Here is a 22,582-nt window from a genome sequence, read left to right on the forward strand (position 1 = left end):
CTGTTGCAACCCCTATTGCTAGCCTGTTCAACCGCTCTTTTGTATCGTCCGAGATTCCTAAAGTTTGGAAAGCTGCTGCGGTAATCCCCCTCTTCAAAAGGGGGAGACACTCTAGACCCAAACTGTTATAGATCTATATCCATTCTTCCCTGCCTTTCTAAAGTCTTCGAAAGCCAAGTTAACAAAACAGATCACCAACCATTTCGAATCCCACCGTACCTTCTCCACTATGCAATCTGGTTTTCGAGCTGGTCATGGGTGCACCTCAGCCACGCTCAAGGTCCTACACAATATCATAACCTCAATCGATAAAATACATTATTGTGCAGCCATAGTCATCGACCTGGCCAAGGCTTTCGACTCTGTCAAATCACCACATTCTTATCGGCAGACTCAACAGCCTTGGCTTCTCCAATGACTGCCTCACCTGGTTCACTACTTTTCAGACAGAGTTCAGTGTGTCAAATAGGAGGGCCTGTTGTCCAGACCTCTGGCAGTCTCTAAGGGGGTGCCACAGGGTTCAATTCTTGAGCCGACTCTTTTCTCTGTATAAATCAATGATGTCGCTCTTGCTGCGGGTGATTCTCTGATCCACCTCTACGTAGATGACACCATTCTGTATACATCTGGCCCTTCTTTGGACAGTGTTAACAAACAACACTCCTTCCGTGGCCTCCAACTGCTAGACTGTAAACTCTCCTTCCAGACTCACATTAAGCATCTCCACACTCCAGCAGATGTATTTCACTGGTCATCCCCAAAGCCAACACCTGCTTTGGCCACCTTTCCTTCCAGTTCTAAGCTGCCAATGACTGGAACGAATTGCAAAAAAAAAATCACTGAAGCTGGAGACTCATATCTCCCTCACTAATGTTAAGCATCAGCTGTCAGAGCAGTTTACCGATTGCTGCAGCTGTACACAGCCCATCAGTAAATAGCCCATCCAACCAACCACCTACCTCATCCCCATATTTGTTTTTCTGCTCTTTTACACACCAGTACTTCTACTTGCACATCCTCTTCTGCACATCCATCACTCCAGTGTAAATTGCTAAATTGTAATTACTTCGCCACTATTAGCCTATTTATTGCCTTAACTCATTTGCACACACACTGTATACAGACTTTTCTGTTGTGTTATTGACTGTATGTGTGTTTAACCCATGTGTAACTCTGCGTCGCACTGCTTTATCTTGGCCAGGTCGCAGTTGTAAATGAGAACTTGTTCTCAACTGGCCTACCTGGTTAAATAAAATAGAAAGGAATATAGTCAAAGTTAATATAAATGGTATAGTAGTTTTACACCACTGTTGGTTCCATTGGACTGGGCAAACTAAATCAAGAGCAGCTCCAGTATTTGACATATGATATACTTGACCAAGGAAGTCTGAAAGGAAGTCAAGTATTGATGGTACGTAGAAGTAGACTCCACACCCTTGGAGAAGTAGACTCCACACCCTTGGAGAAGTAGACTCCACACCCTTGGAGAAGTAGACTCCACACCCTTGGAGAAGTAGACTCCACACCCTTGGAGAAGTAGACTCCACACCCTTGGAGAAGTAGACTCCACACCCTTGGGTATCTCATTCAAATGCCTTTTTTAGATTCATTTTATTGAGCAATTTCTGAAAATGTAATCCAACACACACTGTACAGTTTTGTTCAGCAAATTTCAACCAACTGCAACAAATCGGACACATCTGGGAGACACACGGTTGGTTGAGAAACTGCAGCACTGTGTCATGTGACAAGAGTACTTATCTATACAAGACACAAGAGTGCAACGCAAATAACACAATTATCTAAACAAAATGGCCATTCTGCGTACATACAAATTGCAGGGCTGCACATGTTTGTGTAATTCAAAACTATGCAGGATCGCCATTTTGAGTAGATAATTACGTTCTTGCGTTGCATACTTGCATGAGGTATAAATTAGGCTTTAAAGATCCCGTGAAAAATGTATTTGCTGCAAATAAGTGTTGTATAAAACCCCTGACCTATTGTACATACATACATACCCTAGTTCAAAATAACATGGCAACTTCATTTAGTCATTTTATACCGGTACACTGAAATTAAGATTGGCTGAAAAACACACAAAAAAAAACATTTTACAGCCATAGTAATCTGCTGTCATTTTCTCGAAGAACGCCTTTGGCAATCGCAATGACTGGTTGTTCCCTGGCCTGAACACAACCATTCAGTAACATTTACAATATTTTCAACATATGGCAACAAAGGATCAACTTAAGGCCCTGATTTTTGGGCCACAACATGATTCAAAACATTTGAACACTTCACTTTCCCTAACATTAAACCCGACCTAACAAAAACCTTAAACTTAACCCATTCCTTAATTTGACTGTACTTTTGTTCTGCAACTTCTGGGATGGTGAAAATGTTAAATTAAATCCAGATGAAGACGCAGCAAGCAACAAAAAAAAACACACAAAAAAAAAAAAAACACTAAAGAGTTGCTAAACCACAATTATGGATGTATCCCAAATGGCACCCTATTCAGTCCATTACATTTGACCAGAACCCTATGGGACCCGGTTCAAAAGTAGTGCACTATAAAGGGAAAAGGGTGCCATTTGGGACAGGACCCGTGAAGTAGGCTACCCTTGATGGACTGCGCCACTACAATACAACATGTTCAATACCAAACTTAAAATAAGTCATGGAAACAACACATCTGAAACCATTAAACTAAACTAATGATGAAAGATGGATCACAAAACACTTTGTGGCAACTTCTTCACAAATGGCCAGATTTAGCTGGTTCCCAGTTAGCACCGATGCAAAGTTAGCTTCCGATCTAAAACTAATATCTGTTCTATGTTTCCAATTTTCAAAAGTTTGGAATAATTCTGCAATCCAGGTTCAATAAAATACTTCAAAGATGAAGAGGGTGGTTGATGATGCTATTAAATGCTTTGCCCAGAGAAAATATAATTATATAGATATATAAAAAAAAAAGCCACTACAAAAATACTATTTATTTTAGTTAAAAAGAATAAGGCCATTTTAAACTTAGTCCTGCAATGGAATTGCTACGATTCAAGTGCTTACATTCAGAAAACACAGAATAAATCTGAGGCCGTCAAAGTTTAAACTCAATGAAACAGTCTAGACTACACAAAAGTAGATAAAAATGGCAATCAAATGAGTCAGTGACAACAGGAAGAGCTAAATCAAGAGAAGTCTTGCACATTCATTTCAGGTGACCAAAATCAGCAAACTGTCGTGTAGGCTAGACCAAATAGGGTAAACATTTTATTTTTTGTTTCTTGCAAGAAAAAAGTGGTCCTATAAAGACACCGTTTACCAAATCCATCAGTCCATCCTCAAGGTACAAAACAGAAGCTCGTAAAAAAAATCAACTAAAATGTGCACCATTCTGCACTGTAAGGTCTATGGAGTGTCTTTCAAGCACCACCGTGTGTAACTTCCGTGACACGTCAGTTTCTTCAGTCCTGTTGACACGTTAGATCCATGACATCATCCCGTCGTTGCACAATACAAAAAAACGTACTTTACTGTAGTCAGACGATGCCGACGTAATGTTCCCCTTCTGGCTTCAACAGTAAAAGTCAAACCTCAGCGTGCTCAGTCAAGCCGTGTTGCAAAATGAACGCTAGCCTAAACCAAGAAGTCACTGGAGATATCACGCTGGTATTCTGCTACAGTTTCATATAGCGGTCGTATCTGTATCACAGGGGACAGGTTCACCTGCAGGATCCTCTGGGCCTTCCTCCTCAGTTCCTCCACTGTGATGCAGTCGTCCACTTTGACCACCTTCCACCGCAGGCTGTTCTCATCCAGACGACACTCCTCCTGATTGTTCATCACCCACAGAGACTGGTCGTCCCTCCAGGACCGTCTGTGGTTTGACACGTCAATCTTGTAGTTGTAAACTCCTCGGCCGTTTTGATACATCACTGGGGCGGAGTCTCCGATAAGGGCCCCGTTCCATTCCGGACAGGAGGGATGATACCTTTGACCGACCAATGCCACTGCTTTTGGTGTTCTACCCATGTTCTGCAACGGTATCCCTGAAAGTTGAGAGTGAATCTGTAGTCTCGCGGTATGGCCTCTCGTCAAACCTGTAATGTTTGTTAGTTTCAGACATTGCTGTATCAGTGGAGGTTCAATAGTCATAACCGGAGGTCGGGAAAAGACAGATCCTTTGTGAGATTCTGATGCACTAGTAGTCCACGATGCGTACTTGTTAGACTCCTTCTTCTTCTTCCTTCCCCTCTTCTTGCCTGTCCTTGAGCCCTTGCTAGTCGTGTCTGTACAGCACATCTCTTCTGGTAGTGTTCTGGCTGTACAGGATCTATATCCATAAACATCTTTGCTTCGTAGCACTGTGGGCTTGTGGCCTTCTTCTTTAAGCCCTTGGAGAAAGGTTACTAGTTCCTCGGTGTCCGAGAGATCCTTTGACATGGGGTTGAGGATCTGTAATGCCTCTAGAAGGACAGTCTGTCCAGCCGAGGCGATTCTGGACCAGGAGTTGACGGCCTTCTCCACAACCGGGTCTGTGTAATTCATGACATCTGCCTTGAGGTAAAATGTTTTGAGAGCTCCCGAAGTCGGTCTTGCTTTTCACCCTGTTGAGAGAATTGAGAGTAGCAGTTTCCAATAAAAAATAATAGTCGAGAAGACAAACTAAAAACTAATGCATGCTTACTGCTGTAGGCTGGAAAGGGTACCTAAATGGGATCACTTCTATGGTCTTGGACTGAATTCAAGCACTTATTTCAATTGCAAAAGAAAGAAACAACGTGACTATCTGCACAAACATAAAACGAAATAGCTATATTGTCACACTTGGAAAGTGTAATGTAGGCTAAACATAAGCAGAGGTGGCTTTCCAGTTTGCTTGCAAAGAGCGGTGCTATAGCTAACTAGCCATAAATAACTTAATTGTTTAGCTAGTAGGGATGGGCACAAGTACTCGGTCAAGGTTTGTATTCAGTTACCAATGAGTACTTAACATTCTCAAATGCAACCAATTAGCAAGTTGATATAACATTTTCAAACAGGGATTGACACAAAGGGTTGCCTTATTGCCTGAGCAAAGTAAACTGAGCAGTCATGCAAGTTGAGCATGCGCTGAGGTTGCCCTATTGGACAGGTGAAATAAAGACAAATAGGGGGGGGGGGGGGGGGGGGGGGCGAAAACAAACCAACTGCAAAGAATTACAGTAGCCTAAAGCTGATCTTTCTGGTTCCCCAGTATTGTAAGTGAAAGACTGACAATGTAGAGGCAGTTGAGCAAGTTGAGCTTGCTCTGATTTTTTTTCTTCTTCCATACAGTCAACCAAAATACCAAGAATCCAGAACTGGTCTTTCTTTCTGGTTCCTCCCCTGAAAGGAAGGCAATATTGTATATGGCATTTCTGCATGTAAATAGCTAATCATAATAATTTACGGGCAAGTGATCATAATCTTCAGGCAAGTGAAAAATACTCCTGACTTGCCTGACAAAAAACAATGTATTAAATTAATATTATTTTATATTTGACATTCTTCTAAGTAGCCACCCTTTACATTGATATCTTTACACACTTGACATTCTTAACCAGATACATGAGGTAGTCACCTGGAATGCATTTAAATTGGCAGGTGTGCCTTGTTAAAAGTTAACTTGTGGAATTTCTTTCCTTCTTAATGCGTTTGAGCCAAATCAGTTTTGTTGTGACAAGGTAGGGCTGGTATACAGAAGATACCCATATTTGGTGAAAGACCAAGTCCATATTATGTCAAGAACAGCTCAAATAAGCAAATAGAAACGACAGTCCATCATTACTTTAAGACATGAAGGTCAGTCAATACGGAAAATTTCAAGAACTTTTCATGTTTCTTCAAATGCAGTCGCAAACTGCATTTGGCTCTCATGAGGACCGCCACAGGAAAGGAAGACCACGAGTTACCTCTGCTGCAGAGGATAAGTTAGAGTTACCAGCCTCAGAAACTGCAGCCCAAATAAATGCTTCAGAGTTCAAGTAACAGACATCAACATCAACTGTTCAGAGGAGACTGTGTGAATCAGGCCTTCATGGTCAAATTGCTGCAAAGAAACCACTACTAAAGGACACCAATAAGAAGAGACTTGCTTGGGCCAAGAAATAAAAGTAATGGACATTAGACCAGTGGAAATCTGTCCTTTATGATGATTCCAAATTGGAGATTTTTGGCCATGTCTTTGTGAGAAGCAGAGTAGGTGAACAGATGATCTCAGCATGTGTGGTTCCCACCATGAAGCATAGAGGAGGTGTGATGTTGCTTTGCTGGTGACACTGTCAGTTAATTAATTTGAATTCAAGGCACACTTAACAAGCATCGCTACCACAGCATTCTGCATCAAGTGGGACTATCATTTGTTTTTCAACAGGACAATGACCCGACAACTCCAAGCTGTGTAAGGGCTATTTGACCAAGACAGAGTGATGGAGTGCTGCATCAGATGACCTGGCCTCCACAATCACCTGACCTCAACCCAATTGAGATGGTTTGGGATGAGTTGGACCACAGAGTGAAGGAAAAGCAGCCAACAAGTGGTCAGCATATATGTGAACTCCTTCAAGACTGTTGGAAAAGCATTCCAGGTAGAGCTGGAATGCCAAGAGTGTGCATAGCTGTCAACAAGGCAAAGGGTGGCTACTTTGAAGAATCTCAAATATATTTTTATTTGTTTAAAACTTTTTTGGTTACTACATGATTCCATGTGTTATTTCATAGTTTTGATGTCTTCACTATTATTCTACAATGTAGAAAATTGTAAAAATGAAGAAAAACCCTTGAATGAGTAGTCGTGTCTAAAATGTTGACTGGTACTGTATGTGATGGGATGTATAAATACAGATACACAGTGCCGTCTGAAAGTATTCAAACCCCCTTGACTTTTCCACATTTTATTCTAAAAATGATTACATAAAAAAAAATCCTCAGCAATCTACACACAACACCCCCTAATGACAAAGCCAAAATACAGTGCCTTGCGAAAGTATTCGCCCCCCTTGAACTTTGCGACCTTTTGCCACATTTCAGGCTTCAAACATAAAAATATAAAACTGTATTTTTTTGTGAAGAATCAACAACAAGTGGGACACAATCATGAAGTGGAACGACATTTATTGGATATTTCAAACTTTTTTAACAAATCAAGAACTGAAAAATTGGGCGTGCAAAATTATTCAGCCCCCTTAAGTTAATACTTTGTAGCGCCACCTTTTGCTGCGATTACAGCTGTAAGTCAGCTGTAAATCAGTTTTGCACATCGGGAGACTGACATTTTTTCCCATTCCTCCTTGCAAAACAGCTCGAGCTCAGTGAGGTTGGATGGAGAGCATTTGTGAACAGCAGTTTTCAGGTCTTTCCACAGATTCTCGATTGGATTCAGGTCTGGACTTTGACTTGGCCATTCTAACACCAGGATATATTTATTTTTGAACCATTCCATTGTATATTTTGCTTTATGTTTTGGATCATTGTCTTGTTGGAAGACAAATCTCCGTCCCAGTCTCAGGTCTTTTGCAGACTCCATCAGGTTTTCTTCCAGAATGGTCCTGTATTTGGCTCCATCCATCTTCCCATCAATTTTAACCATCTTCCCTGTCCCTGCTGAAGAAAAGCAGGGCCAAACCATGATGCTGCCACCACCATGTTTGACAGTGGGGATGGTGTGTTCAGGGTGATGAGCTGTGTTGCTTTTATGCCAAACATAACGTTTTGCATTGTTGCCAAAAAGTTCAATTTTGGTTTCATCTGACCAGAGCACCTTCTTCCACATGTTTGGTGTGTCTCCCAGGTGGCTTGTGGCAAACTTTAAACAACACTTTTTATGGATATCTTTAAGAAATTGCTTTCTTCTTGCCACTCTTCCATAAAGGCCAGATTTGTGCAATATACGACTGATTGTTGTCCTATGGACAGTCTCCCACCTCAGCTGTAGATCTCTGCAGTTCATCCAGAGTGATCATGGGCCTCTTGGCTGCATCTCTGATCAGTCTTCTCCTTGTATGAGCTGAAAGTTTAGAGGGACGGCCAGGTCTTGGTAGATTTGCAGTGGTCTGATACTCCTTCCATTTCAATATTATCTCTTGCACAGTGCTCCTCGGGATGTTTAAAGCTTGGGAAATCTTTTTGTATCCAAATCCGTCTTTAAAGTTCTTCACAACAGTATCTCGGACCTGCCTGGTGTGTTCCTTGTTCTTCATGATGCTCTCTGCACTTTTAACGGACCTCTGAGACTATCACAGTGCAGGTGCATTTATACGGAGACTTGATTACACACAGGTGGATTGTATTTATCATCATTAGTCATTTAGGTCAACATTGGATCATTCAGAGATCCTCACAGAACTTCTGGAGAGAGTTTGCTGCACTGAAAGTAAAGGGGCTGAATAATTTTGCACGCCCAATTTTTCAGTTTTTGATTTGTTAAAAAAGTTTGAAATATCCAATAAATGTCGTTCCACTTCATGATTGTGTCCCACTTGTTGTTGATTCTTCACAAAAAATACAGTTTTATATCTTTATGTTTGAAGCCTGAAATGTGGCAAAAGGTCGCAAAGTTCAAGGGGGCCGAATACTTTCGCAAGGCACTGTAGCTTAAGAAATTTCCACATTTGGTAATATTATTATTATTATTTTTTAATATATACCTTATTCACATAAGTATTCAGTCCTTTTGTTATGAGACTTGGAATTGAGCTCAGGTGAATCCGGTTTCCATTGATCATCCTTGAGAAGTCCACCTGTGGCAAATTCAAATGATTGGACATGATTTGGAAAGGCACACACCTGTCTATACAAGGTCCCACAGTTGACAGTACATGTCAGAGAAAAAACAAAGCCATGAGGTCAAAGGAATTCTCTGTAGACCACCCGAGACAGGATTGTGTCGAGGCACAGATCTGGGGAAGGGTACCAAAACAGTGACCTCCATAATTCTTAAATGTTAGAAGTTTGGAACTACTAAGACTCTTCCCAGAGCTGCCCGGCCAAACTGAGCAACCGGAGGAGAAGGGCCTTGGTCAGGGAGGTGACCAAGAACCCGATGGTTTGTGGAGATGGGAGAAACTTCCAGAAGGACCATCTCTGCAGCACTCCACCAATCAGGCCTTTATGGTAGAGTGACCAGATGAAAGCAATTCCTCAGTAAAAAAAGGCACATGACAGCCAGCTTGTAGTTTGCTAAAAGGCACCTAAATTGTCTCAGACCATGAGAAACAAGATTCTGTGGTCTGATGAAACCAAGATTGAACTCTTTGGCCTGAATGCCAAGTGTCACGTCTGGAGGAAACCTGGCACCATCCTTACGGTGAGGCATGGTGGTTGCAGCATCATGCTGTGGGAATGTTTTTCAGCGGAAAAGACTGGGAGGCTAGTCAGGATCGAGGGTAAGATGAACGAAGCAAAGTACAAAAGAGATCCTTGATTAAAACCTTCTCCAGAGCGCTCAGGACCTCCGACTGGGGTGAAGGTTCACCTTGAACAGGACAACGACCCTAAGCTCACAGCCAAGACAACGCAGGAGTGGCTTCGGGACAAGTCTCTGAATGTCCATGAGTGGCCCAGCCAGAGCCTGGACTTGAACCTGATCGAACATCTCTGGAGAGACCTGAAAATAGCTGTGCAGTGACGCTCCCCATGCAACCTGACAGAGCTTGAGAGGATCTTGTAGTGTCATACCCAAGAAGACTGGAGGCTGTAATCACTGCCAAAGGTGCTTCAACAAAGTACTGATTAAAAGGGTCTGAATACTTACACAAATGTGATATTTTTGTTGTTGAAATTAGCAAACATTTCTACAAACCTGTTTTTGCTTTGTCATTATGGGGTATTGTGTGTAGATTGATAAGGGAATAAATTATTTAATCAATTTTAGAATTAGGCTGTAACCTAACAAAATGTGGAAAAAGTCAAGGGGTCTGAATACTTTCCAAAGGCACTGTATGTATGCATGTTCCGATAGTTCCTTTGGAAAGTATTCAGACCCCTTGACTTTTTCCACATTTTGTTAGGTTACAGCCTAATTCTAAAATGGATAAACATTTACATTGTCCTTCATTATATTCTACTACCACCGCTCCCCTAATTGGAATAAACTAAATGAACACTTGGGCTTCTACTTCCAGTTTATACATACTATATACATTTTACTGACTATTTTAGAATAGTTATATTTTGTTTGTTTTAAGTCCTGGCCTTCCTCCATTTCTGATGTCAATCCAGTTCGATTTCTAATTTTCCATTTATTTTTTAAAATGTTCTGTTAAAGGTTCTGAACCTATATGCATTTTATGGACACAGTATATTTAGTCATCTTGGTTATTATAGTCCCACCCCTCAGCTCCATTCAACCCCTCCCATCTGTCTCTTAACACCATCCAGTCCCTTCAGCTCCATTCAACCCCTCCCATCTATCTCTCAACACCATCCAGTCCCTTCAGCTCCATTCAACCCCTCCCATCTCTCTCAACACCATCCAGTCCCTTCAGCTCCATTCAACCCCTCCCATCTATCTCTCAACACCATCCAGTCCCTTCAGCTCCATTTTACCCCTCCCATCTATCTCTCAACACCATCCAGTCCCTTCAGCTCCATTCAACCCCTCCCATCTCTCTCAACACCATCCAGTCCCTTCAGCTCCATTCAACCCCTCCCATCTATCTCTCAACACCATCCAGTCCCTTCAGCTCCATTTTACCCCTCCCATCTATCTCTCAACACCATCCAGTCCCTTCAGCTCCATTCAACCCCTCCCATCTGTCTCTCAACACCATCCAGTCCCTTCAGCTCCATTCAACCCCTCCCATCTATCTCTCAACACCATCCAGTCCCTTCAGCTCCATTCAACCCCTCCCATCTATCTCTTAACACCATTCAGCTCCTCCCATCTCCTCCCATCTGAAAGTTCTGAGCCATTCCATTCTCAGTTTCTACAGATTGAAAATTAAAGATACGCATTTCTGCTCAAAGTATTATATTACTGATTAACTATGACTTTTCAGATCGCCCAGTAGTGCTATCTGCAGGGTTAGCTCCAGGTAGATATTTCAATTATTCAGCCATTCCTGGACCTGTGACCAAAAACCAGCTACATATGGACAGCACCATAATAAATGATCTAATGACTGTCTCTTCGCAGGCAAAAACTGCAGAGTTGGGAAGGTTGTGTCCGCCATTTATATAACATATTGGTTATAATTTTGCAAGAATTTTGTATAGTAATTTAAATTGAAAAATTCTTAGTCTTGAATCTGGCGTCGTATCAGTTCATAAACCATGTGCCATATAATCAGTACATTGAAAAAAAATAGGGAAGAGATTTTCAATCTATATGGCTAATCTAATAGGCTGCCAATTTTTTGGTCCTGAAATGAAATTGGTGCACTTTTTTTATTGATCACATTTTCTTTAACCAATTGTGGTCTTTAATGCAGGGCCGATAGACAAGTTCCTTACTTTTTCCCCCTTCCACTTGCCTCTTCCATTTTTTTGCAGTAATGCTGCAATTAGTTGGTTGTCATTTTGGGTAGAGCAGATATTTCCATATCTATGTGTTAGCTGCATGTGTGACATAACACCACCAGCCTTATTTATTAGATAATTTACAAAGATTCCACCATTTTTAAATCGATAAGTATATTTCAGTTTAAATCATAATATTTGCTGTATTATTGGTTCTGCCCATTCTGGTGGATTAAACTTTCTACGGCTGGTTTAAATAAAATGTCCATATTTTGGAGATTATTTCCTTTTCAAATAACCTAAAGTGAGAGGTTGTAATGTGAATAAAGGGAAAAGGCCCTTATTGAACATGCACTAAGACATTCTTACTAACTTACTAGAGAACCAGTTTGGATTTAACTATAACTTCTGTATGACTGACGCCTTTAGTGAGAGGTCTAATGCTTTAATGTTTAATCATTTCTGCCCCCCGGAATTCATATTTTAAATTATATAAATACATTTAATAAATACATTTTTAATTTTGTCTGACTTACCATTCCGAATGAAATTGAATATTTTTTGCTCATAAAAGAATAAAAGCAGGTCACTAGGTGTAGGCAAAACCATAAGCAAATAGGTAAAATGGGAAATTACTAAAGAGTTAATCAAGGTGACTTTTCCACAAATAGACAGCTATTTTCCTTTCCATGGTAGCCAGAGCTTCTCTTTTTGCTAACTTTCTATAAAAATGAATTGAGTGAGAATTTATTTATTTAGGGATATGTATCCAGAGTAAATCCACCAGACCATTGTATTGGTAAACTACATGGTAATGTCAAAGTTGTATTTTTGTGTTGTCTAATACGCATTTATAATTTGGTTGTAATCCGGAGAGGTTAGAAAAAAGTATCTAGATCCTCTATGAGGCGGTGGAGCTGAAGGGGTCATTGTATGGTGTTAAGCCCTGAATTTCTAATCCTTTAAGAATATTGTTGGACCTGATTTTAACAGCTAACATTTCGATGGCAATATAAATAGATATGCCGATAGTGGACAACCTTGTATTACTCCTCTTGAGAGTTTAAAACGTTGAGAAGTAGCCATTATTTACTATTTTACACCGAGGGTTACTATACATGACTTTAACCCATTTTATAAGAGATTCTCCAAAATTGAAATGTTCTAGGCATTTATATATAAAATCCAGTCATACTTTATTTATCTGCCTTTTCAAAGTCAGCTATGAAAACCAGGCCTTGTTTCCCCAGATGCTGATATATGCGTATTATTATTAGTATTGGATAGAAAACACTCTGAAGTTTCTAAAACTGTTTGAATGATGTCTGAGTTTAACAGAACTCATATGGCAGGCAGAAACCGGAGAAAAAAATCCAAACAGGAAGTGGGAAATCTGAGGTTTGTAGTTTTTGAACTCAGCCCCTATCAAATTCACAGTGGGATATGGGTTATGTTGCACTTCCTAAGGCTTCCACTAGATGTCAACTGTCTTTAGAACGTTGTTTCAGGCTTCTCGTGTGAAGGGGGGCCGGATGGGAGCTGTTTGACTAAGGGGTCTGCCTGCAGCCTCGTTCTCAGTCACGCGGTTTCACATGAGAGGTATCTCTCGTTCCATTGCATTTCTACAGACAATGAAATTCTCCGGTTGGAACATTATTGAACATTTATGATAGAAACATCCTAAAGATTGATTCTATACTTAGTTTGACAAGTTTCTTCGACCTGTAATATGACTTTTTGAACTTTTCGCCCGACTGGACCTGAACGCAATTTTGGATTTGTTAACCAAACGCCCTAACAAAAGAGGCTATTGGACATAAATGGACATTATCGAACAAAACAAGCATTTATTGTGGAACTTTGATTCCTGGGAGTGCATTATGATGAAGATCCTAACCTAAATGTTAGTGTTAAATTCAGTGATACCCGATCCCGATCTTTACATATGTATTCACCCCCTTTACATATGTATTCACCCCCTTTACATATGTATTCACCCCCTTTACATATGTATTCACCCCCTTTACATATGTATTCTCCCCTTTACATATGTCTTCACCCCATTTACATATGTCTTCACCCCCATTACATATGTCTTCACCCCCATTACATATGTCTTCACCCCCATTACATATGTCTTCACCCCCTTTACATATATAATCACCCCCTTTACATATATAATCACCCCCTTTACATAAATAATCACCCCCTTTACATATGTCTTCACCCCCTTTACATATGTCTTCACCCCCTTTACATATATAATCACCCCCTTTACATATATAATCACCCCCTTTACATATGTCTTCACCCCCTTTACATATGTCTTCACCCCCTTTACATATATAATCACCCCCTTTACATATATAATCACCCCCTTTACATATGTATTCTCCCCTTTACATATGTCTTCACCCCCTTTACATATGTCTTCACCCCCTTTACATATGTCTTCACCCCCTTTACATATGTATTCACCCCCTTTACATATGTATTCACCCCCTTTACATATGTCTTCACCCCCTTTACATATGTATTCACCCCCTTTACATATGTCTTCACCCCCTTTACATATGTCTTCACCCCCTTTACATATGTCTTCACCCCCTTTACATATATAATCACCCCCTTTACATATATAATCACCCCCTTTACATATGTCTTCACCCCCTTTACATATGTATTCACCACCTTTACATATATAATCACCCCCTTTACATATATAATCACCCCCTTTACATATATAATCACCCCCTTTACATATATAATCACCCCCTTTACATATGTATTCTCCCCCTTTACATATATAATCACTCCCTTTACATATATAATCACTCCCTTTACATATATAATCACTCCCTTTACATATATAATCACCCCCTTTACATATATAATCACCCCCTTTACATATATAATCACCCCCTTTACATATGTATTCACCCCCTTTACATATGTATTCACCCCCTTTACATATGTATTCACCCCCTTTACATATGTATTCACCCCCTTTACATATATAATCACCCCCTTTACATATGTATTCTCCCCTTTACATATGTCTTCACCCCCTTTACATATGTCTTCACCCCCTTTACATATGTCTTCACCCCCTTTACATATGTATTCACCCCCTTTACATATGTCTTCACCCCCTTTACATATGTCTTCACCCCCTTTACATATGTCTTCACCCCCTTTACATATGTATTCACCCCCTTTACATATGTATTCACCCCCTTTACATATGTATTCTCCCCTTTACATATGTCTTCACCCCATTTACATATGTCTTCACCCCATTTACATATGTCTTCACCCCCTTTACATATGTCTTCACCCCCTTTACATATGTATTCACACCCTTTACATATGTATTCACGCCCTTTACATATATAATCACCCCCTTTACATATATAATCACCCCCTTTACATATATAATCACCCCCTTTACATATATAATCACCCCCTTTACATATATAATCACCCCCTTTACATATATAATCACCCCCTTTACATATATAATCACCCCCTTTACATATATAATCACCCCCTTTACATATGTATTCACTCCCTTTACATATATAATCACTCCCTTTACATATATAATCACCCCCTTTACATATATAATCACCCCCTTTACATATATAATCACCCCCTTTACATATATAATCACCCCCTTTACATATGTATTCACCCCCTTTACATATGTATTCACCCCCTTTACATATGTATTCACCCCCTTTACATATGTCTTCACCCCCTTTACATATATATTCACCCCCTTTACATATATATTCACCCCCTTTACATATATATTCACCCCCTTTACATATGTATTCACCCCCTTTACATATATAATCACCCCCTTTACATATGTATTCACCCCCTTTACATATGTATTCACCCCCTTTACATATGTATTCACCCCCTTTACATATATAATCACCCCCTTTACATATGTATTCACCCCCTTTACATATGTATTCACCCCCTTTACATATGTATTCACCCCCTTTACATATATAATCACCCCCTTTACATATATAATCACCCCCCTTACATATATAATCACCCCCCTTTACATATATAATCACCCCCTTTACATATATAATCACCCCCTTTACATATATAATCACCCCCTTTACATATATAATCACCCCCTTTACATATGTATTCACCCCCTTTACATATGTATTCACCCCCTTTGCTATGAAGCCCCTAAATAAGATCTGGTGCAACCAATTACCTTCAGAAGTAACATAATTAGTTAAAGTCCACCTGTGTGCAATCTAAGTGTCACATGATCTCAGTATATACACACACACACACACACCTGTTCTGAAAGATCCTGAGTCTGCAACACCACCAAGCAAGGGGCACCACCAAGCAAGCGACCCCATAAAGACCAAGGAGCCTCTCCAAACAGTTCAGGGACAAAGTTGTGGAGAAGTACAGATCAGGGTTAGGTTATAAAAACATCAGAAACTTTGAACATCCCACAGAGCACCATTAAATCCATTATTAAAAAATGGAAAGAATATGGCACCACAACAAACCTGCCAAGAGAGGGCCGCCCACCAAAACTCACAGACCAGGCAAGGAGGACATTAATCAGAGAGGCAACAAAGAGACCAAAGATAACTGAAGGAGCTGCAAAGCTCCACAGCGGAGATTGGAGTATCTGTCTTTAGGACCACTTTAAGCTGTACACTCCACAGAGCTGGGCTTTGTGGAAGAGTGGACAGAAAAAAAGCCTTTGCTTAAAGAAAAAAATAAGCAAACACATTTGGTGTTCGCCAGAAGGCATGTAGGAATCTCCCCCAACATATGGAAGAAGGTACTCTGGTCAGACGAGACTAAAATGTAGCTTTTTGGCCATCAAGGAAAACGCTATGTCTGGCGCAAACCCAACACCTCTCATTATGCCGAGAACACCATCCCCAGAGTGAAGCATGGTGGTGGCAGCATCATGTTGTGGGGCTGTTTTTCCATCGGCAGGGAAACTGGTCAGAATTGAAGGAATGATGGATGGTGCTAAATACAGGGAAATTCTTGAGGGAAGCCTGTTTCAGTCTTCCAGAGATTTGAGACTGGGACTTAGGTTCACCTTCCAGCAGACAGTAACCCTAAGCATACTGCTAAAGCAACACTCGAGTGGTTTAAGAGGAAACATTTAAACGTCTTGGAATGGCCTAGTCAAATCCCAGACCTCAATCCAATTAAGAATCTGTGGTATGACTTAAAGATTGCTGTACACCAGCAGGAACTCATCCAACTTCTAGGAGCTGGAACAGTTTTGCCTTGAAGAATGAGAAAAAATTCCAGTGGCTAGATGTGCCAAGTTTATAGAGACATACCCCAAGAGACTTGCAGCTGTAAATGCTGCAAAAGGTGTCTCTACAAAATATTGACTTTGGTGGGTGAATAGTTATAGTACACTCAAGTTGTTTTTTTAAAAATCTTATTTGTTTCACAATAAAAATATGCTGTGCATCTTCAAAGTGGTAGGCATGTTGTGTCAATCAAATGATACAACAACCCCCCCCCCCCCCCCCATTTTTAATTTCAAGTTGTAAGGCAACAAAATAGGAAAAATGCCAAGGGGGTGAATACTTTCGCAAGGCACTGTATAGTAGTAAAATATGGTATACCGCAAAGTAGGGCTGTGACGGTCTTGGAATTTGCTGACTTCATTGGTTATCCAAATGACCACAGCCACAAATATAATCCTTGTAATAGCAAAACAGACTAAACATTTGTATATTTTTTTTTTAACGGCTGATTCTGCTCACCTCCGCTCCTGACTGCATGTGCTGCAGGGAGGAGGGGGAGCTTTGCCTAGGCAACCGAAGAGTCAGTACAACACCTTGCTGAAATAAGGAGCGACAAAGTTATTACGTTTTTATATTTAAAAAATATATATAAAAATACACGCGTCATCTTTTTGACCAATCAGCTGTTTGTTCCACAACATAATACTGAAACGGTACTTTTTCCTCCTCCCACCTCTCCTGATGTTAACGTTACATGAAAACCAGGCTTACTTTTACTTTGCTGCTTTTGGGTCAAGTTTGTGGACTTGAAGTTCATTTAAAATATACATTTATTTGTTAGGTTATTTTATTTTCATGATGGTCTTCATCAATAATCATTGGGTATACAAATATAAAATGACCTGACAGCGCTAATGTCAAGTGCAGTGAAAATGTGTTATGGTAAATTCCCTTCTCAGTTAATAATTGACCTTCAGTCTAGTTTTACTTTAAAAAAGGCTTAAATGAGAGTAAACTATATTTTCACAAGTATATGAAAACAGACCTCTCAAATAACAAACTAGGCTAGTTAGCTATATTTATTAACAGTTAGCAGCCACCCCCAAAGTATTTTCACCAAATCACTGTGATCAATACAATGGTCTTCAAAAAGTGTCTTTCAATATTCAATCAAGGGAGGGGAAATGTTCGCTGTGCTGAATAGGCTGCCAAACAACTGTTGCCCATCCTGTTCCGTAGAGATCTAGGCGATGCCTTCTTACAAAAGGTAGTAGGCTATAAATGTGAGCATCCTAGTACTAAACAGAGACTACGAAACACAAACTACACATTTAGCCTCTATGGTGGAGCAGTTGTAGCACAGGAAAGCAGTGGGCGCGGCTCACCCCCACAACAGTTGAACAGTGAGATCTAAATATTGATAATTTTTCAGTCATATAACAAGTTACTTTCGATGGAAAGTAGGCCTAAAATGTAAGTTATTACGCAAGAACACAATCTACGCAAATTGGTGATCTTTCGTAATTCTGCCGAGTTACAAATTGAGAAGTTGTTCACATTTCTGTATTTTTTTGCTAAACAACTACAGCGGATTGCCATTTTACATAGCTAAATTTGACTTTTTGCATGTAGTTTGTTTAGTTTTGCATAGGGTATTAAGTAGGCTTAAACGTAATGGATTACTGTTCTTAGAAGTAACGAGTCGTGAATTATTACACATAACGACCCCAACATTGGTGGTAGCGCCCCTTGTGGTATGGAGAAACAAATCCCCCCCCCCCATATGAAAACCTTTGGTAACTCCCATCCCAAAACTAGCTAGTTTTATATTAAATGTAAATATGACCAAATAAACTTAGTAAGAACAGAAAGGGGTTTACAATAAACTACAAACAAAGAAAATATTAAATGTATTTTAAAATTAAAATCTCAGTAATAAGACGTAAATTAGACTTCACACAAAGCTAGCTAGCGACAGCCGGGTCACTAGTAGACTGACGTTAACACACACTTCCCTCTCAGTTATCAAGCAACACAGTTTGCTATGCGATGTTGTGTTTCCTTACGCTTTCTCTGCGTTCAACGCGAAATTGGACCCCAGAATTGGAGGGAAATGTCATTAGATGAAACACTGACAGCTACCAAGAGACGCACATTTTTTAAATCTAAATAAAACCTTACCTTTCAACGGTCTTAAACAAGCGTCATTCAGTCCATTGCCAACTGAAGTCTAGATTAAAATGGCTGCAATGGGGCGAACTGACTCAGTGAAAAGAGGCGGGGATAATCAAATTTTTAAAAAAAAGGAAACAGGGTGGAATGAACACCCATATAAGGAAGAAGGGGCGTTTGTGAACGTTCACCCGTCCCGTAAAAAGTCTGCTTTTTTAGTTTGGTCAAAGATTGTCTATTATATTGACAAGATATTCGCGTGACCAGTCTAATAATGGCAATAGATGTCCACAAATATGTAAAGCAGGCGGGAGGAGACGAGATCAGGTGGGACCATTCTAGCCAATGAGACGGCAGATACGCGAGTGCACAACAGGCCATAAATATAGGTAGAGGACTCATCTTTGTATCTGTGCCATTATAGCGTCTGTGACAACATGGGCTTCGCAGGGGTTGGAACCGAAATTATTGTCCAATCGTTTCGTTTTGAACAGAACCACTATTTTTTTGTTCTGTTCCAGTGTTTCTGACCAGCAAAATAAAGTTCTGAACCGGATCTTAACCCCCCAAAAGTAGTGGTTTATATTGCTCCTTTCTGTTCCTTTTTTAACCTGTGAAATCAACCAATTTTTACCTTTAGCTCATTCAATGACTTCACCAATCAGTGCGGATGGAGCAGGCAAGCTAGTTGTTCTCATGCATGATGGACAGAGAAGTGTAGCTTATGTTGCAAAATGTGACAGAAATTTTACAGGTGGGGAGAGAGCGAGAGAGAGGGTTGAGGAGCAGGCTTGAAGCGCTAAGCATTTTATTACAAGCATTATCTGAATTAGGTCCATAGAATTATACCTAGGACGAGAGGCTTCTATGAAGGAATCTTGAATATCCTTTGAGCTAGTGTTGCACATGGGGATGTGTGAAACTTACTCCTCAGCCTAAAATGTCCCCACTTGCACCAGTGTATAGCTCACTTTTCGAATTGCACCAACTGGTAAGACACTTCAGGAAGGCAGTCATGTGTGCTAGCAAGGCAGAGGTCCCAAATTTGTGCCAGGTCTGGGCCAAATCGGGAGAAGGTGGTACTTGCTAAGCAAGCAGTGGTTGCATCCCCACCTGGTATGGCAATAGCTCGGCATCTGACTGTAAGGCACTACCCGGGTAGTGCGTCAGATGCTGTGCAGTACGTAACTGGGGCCAAGCTTCCTGACATCCAGGACCTATATACTAGGCGGTGTCAGAGGAAGGGCCAAAAAATGGTCATAGACTGTTCTCTCTGCTACCGGGCAGTACCGGAGTCTAGGAACAAAAGGCTCCTTAACAGCTTCTACCCCCAAGCCTTAAGACTGCTGAACAATTCATCAAATGGCCATCGGGACTGTTTACATCGACCCTCCCCCCACTGCACATTATCTATGCACAGTCACTTTACAACTGACCTCGACTAACCTGTACCGCCACAGATTGGCTCAGTACCGATACCCCCTGCATATAGCCTTGTTATTATTATGCAATTTTCTTGTTACTTTTTATTTTATATATATATATTTTTGCTTTAGTTAATTTAGTAAATATTTTCTTAACTGTATTTCTTGAATATTGCATTGTTGGTTAAGGGCTTGTAAGTCAGCATTTCACAGTAAGGTTTACTTACACCTGTTGTATTCGGAGCAAGTCCTTCACAGTGGTGCAATGACCTGGATCTACAGCTGGGGGGCACTGTTGAGTACATTTGAGTAGTGACTGTTGCACATAGGGATGTGTGAAACTTACTTCTCAGCCTGAAATGTCCCAACTTGCGCCAGCAAATAGCTAGCTGTTCGTGTGGCACCGACTGGTAAGTTTGGGCCGAATCGGGAGGAAGTTGTACTGCTAAGCGAGCAGTGTGACGTCCCTTACACTAGCAAGCTTGAGTTTCAGAGCGGCACCAGAATTAAAAACACATCTTACCTTAGTGTAATGAATAAATCCATTGTGAAAAGTGATAACTAGGCTTACAGTATCCTTCAATAGTTTAAAAAAAGTGAATTCGATGTTCTCTAGCTAATAAAACACCTCTTTCCCTATCTTCTCACACTTCAAACGTCAGTACAGTAAAATATGGTAACGTCAGTACAGTAACCTATGGTAACGTCAGTTCAGTACAGTAGCCTATGGTAACGTCAGGTCAGTATAGTAGCCTATGGTAACGTCAGTACAGTAACCTATGGTAACGTCAGGTCAGTACAGTAGCCTATGGTAATGTCAGTACAGTAACCTATGGTAACATCAGTACAGTAGCCTATGGTAACGTCAGTACAGTAACCTATGGTAACGTCAGTTCAGTACAGTAGCCTATGGTAACGTCAGGTCAGTATAGTAGCCTATGGTAACGTCAGTACAGTAACCTATGGTAACGTCAGGTCAGTACAGTAGCCTATGGTAATGTCAGTACAGTAACCTATGGTAACGTCAGGTCAGTACAGTAGCCTATGGTAATGTCAGTACAGTAACCTATGGTAACATCAGTACAGTAGCCTATGGTAACGTCAGTACAGTAACCTATGGTAACGTCAGTACAGTAACTTATGGTAACGTCAGTACAGTAGCCTATGGTAACGTCAGTACAGTAACCTATGGTAACGTCAGTACAGTAACCTAAAGTAACGTCAGTACAGTAGCCTATGGTAACGTCAGGTCAGTACAGTAACCTATGGTAACGTCAGTACAGTAACCTATGGTAACGTCAGTACAGTAGCCTATGGTAACGTCAGTACAGTAACCTATGGTAACGTCAGGTCAGTACAGTAACCTATGGTAACGTCAGTACAGTAACCTATGGTAACGTCAGTACAGTAGCCTATGGTAACGTCAGTACAGTAACCTATGGTAACGTCAGTACAGTAACCTATGGTAACGTCAGTAGAGTAACCTATGGTAACGTCAGTACAGTAGCCTATGGTAACGTCAGTACAGTAACCTATGGTAACGTCAGTACAGTAACCTATGGTAACGTCAGAGTAACCTATGGTAACGTCAGTACAGTAAGCTATGGTAACATCAGGTCAGTACAGTAACCTATGGTAACATCAGGTCAGTACAGTAACCTATGGTAACATCAGGTCAGTACAGTAACCTATGGTAACGTCAGTAGAGTAACCTATGCTTCGGATGGGGGAGTGGCAGGTAGCCTAAACACTCACAAACACCGGCAGATTTTTAGCTTGCAGGTGTAACAGTATAACTTTAGACCGTCCCGCGACTCTTGCAGAGCTTTTGTGGAGCGATGGGTAACGATGCTTCGTAGTTCAAGGTCTCAGAGCAAGTGACGTCACCGATTAAAACGCTATTTAGCGCGCACCACCGCTAACTAAGCTAGCGTTTCACATCCGTTACACAGGCAGACGCTGGAATAAGTTTCTGAGTGACAGAGTGAGGGCTTGGCATAAGCACTTTGTTGCGTTTTTTTGTGGAAGTGGAATAAAATGCCTGGAACATAAAATGTTGTTCACCGGTTTCCATGCTTTTAAAACAACGCTATAGATCACTTTTGTTCCTGGCTCTATTTATGTTCCTTGAAATATTTCATTATTTTATGTTTTTCAGTTCTGATCCCTCAACTGGTTCCAAATCCTGTTTTAAAGTTGGCAATTCTATTCTTCTTCATTGGCTGA

At 40.6% G+C, this 22,582-nt stretch overlaps 1 protein-coding gene across 4 annotated transcripts; it reads right to left on the minus strand.

The window, feature by feature from the left end:
• Nucleotides 1–1,592: 1,592 nt before the first annotated feature.
• On the minus strand, nucleotides 1,593–19,099 carry LOC110494849. 4 transcript variants are annotated; one of them, XM_021570178.2, is made up of 2 exons: nucleotides 18,942–19,099; nucleotides 1,593–4,616 (listed from the first exon to the last, which is right to left on the minus strand). In XM_021570178.2, exon 2 carries the CDS (start codon nucleotides 4,555–4,557, stop codon nucleotides 3,646–3,648), a length of 912 nt encoding a protein of 303 aa, XP_021425853.1. In that variant the 5' UTR covers nucleotides 4,558–4,616; nucleotides 18,942–19,099; the 3' UTR covers nucleotides 1,593–3,645. The 4 variants fall into 4 exon arrangements, with proteins under 4 accessions (XP_021425853.1, XP_036806873.1, XP_036806872.1 ...); XM_036950978.1 differs by lacking the exon at nucleotides 18,942–19,099 and adding an exon at nucleotides 17,280–17,301; XM_036950977.1 differs by lacking the exon at nucleotides 18,942–19,099 and adding an exon at nucleotides 15,821–15,961.
• Between the last annotated feature and the right edge of the window lie 3,483 nt (nucleotides 19,100–22,582).

Source organism: Oncorhynchus mykiss, chromosome 17 (genome assembly GCF_013265735.2).
Source record: "Oncorhynchus mykiss isolate Arlee chromosome 17, USDA_OmykA_1.1, whole genome shotgun sequence".
NCBI classification, from domain to species: Eukaryota; Metazoa; Chordata; class Actinopteri; order Salmoniformes; family Salmonidae; genus Oncorhynchus; species Oncorhynchus mykiss.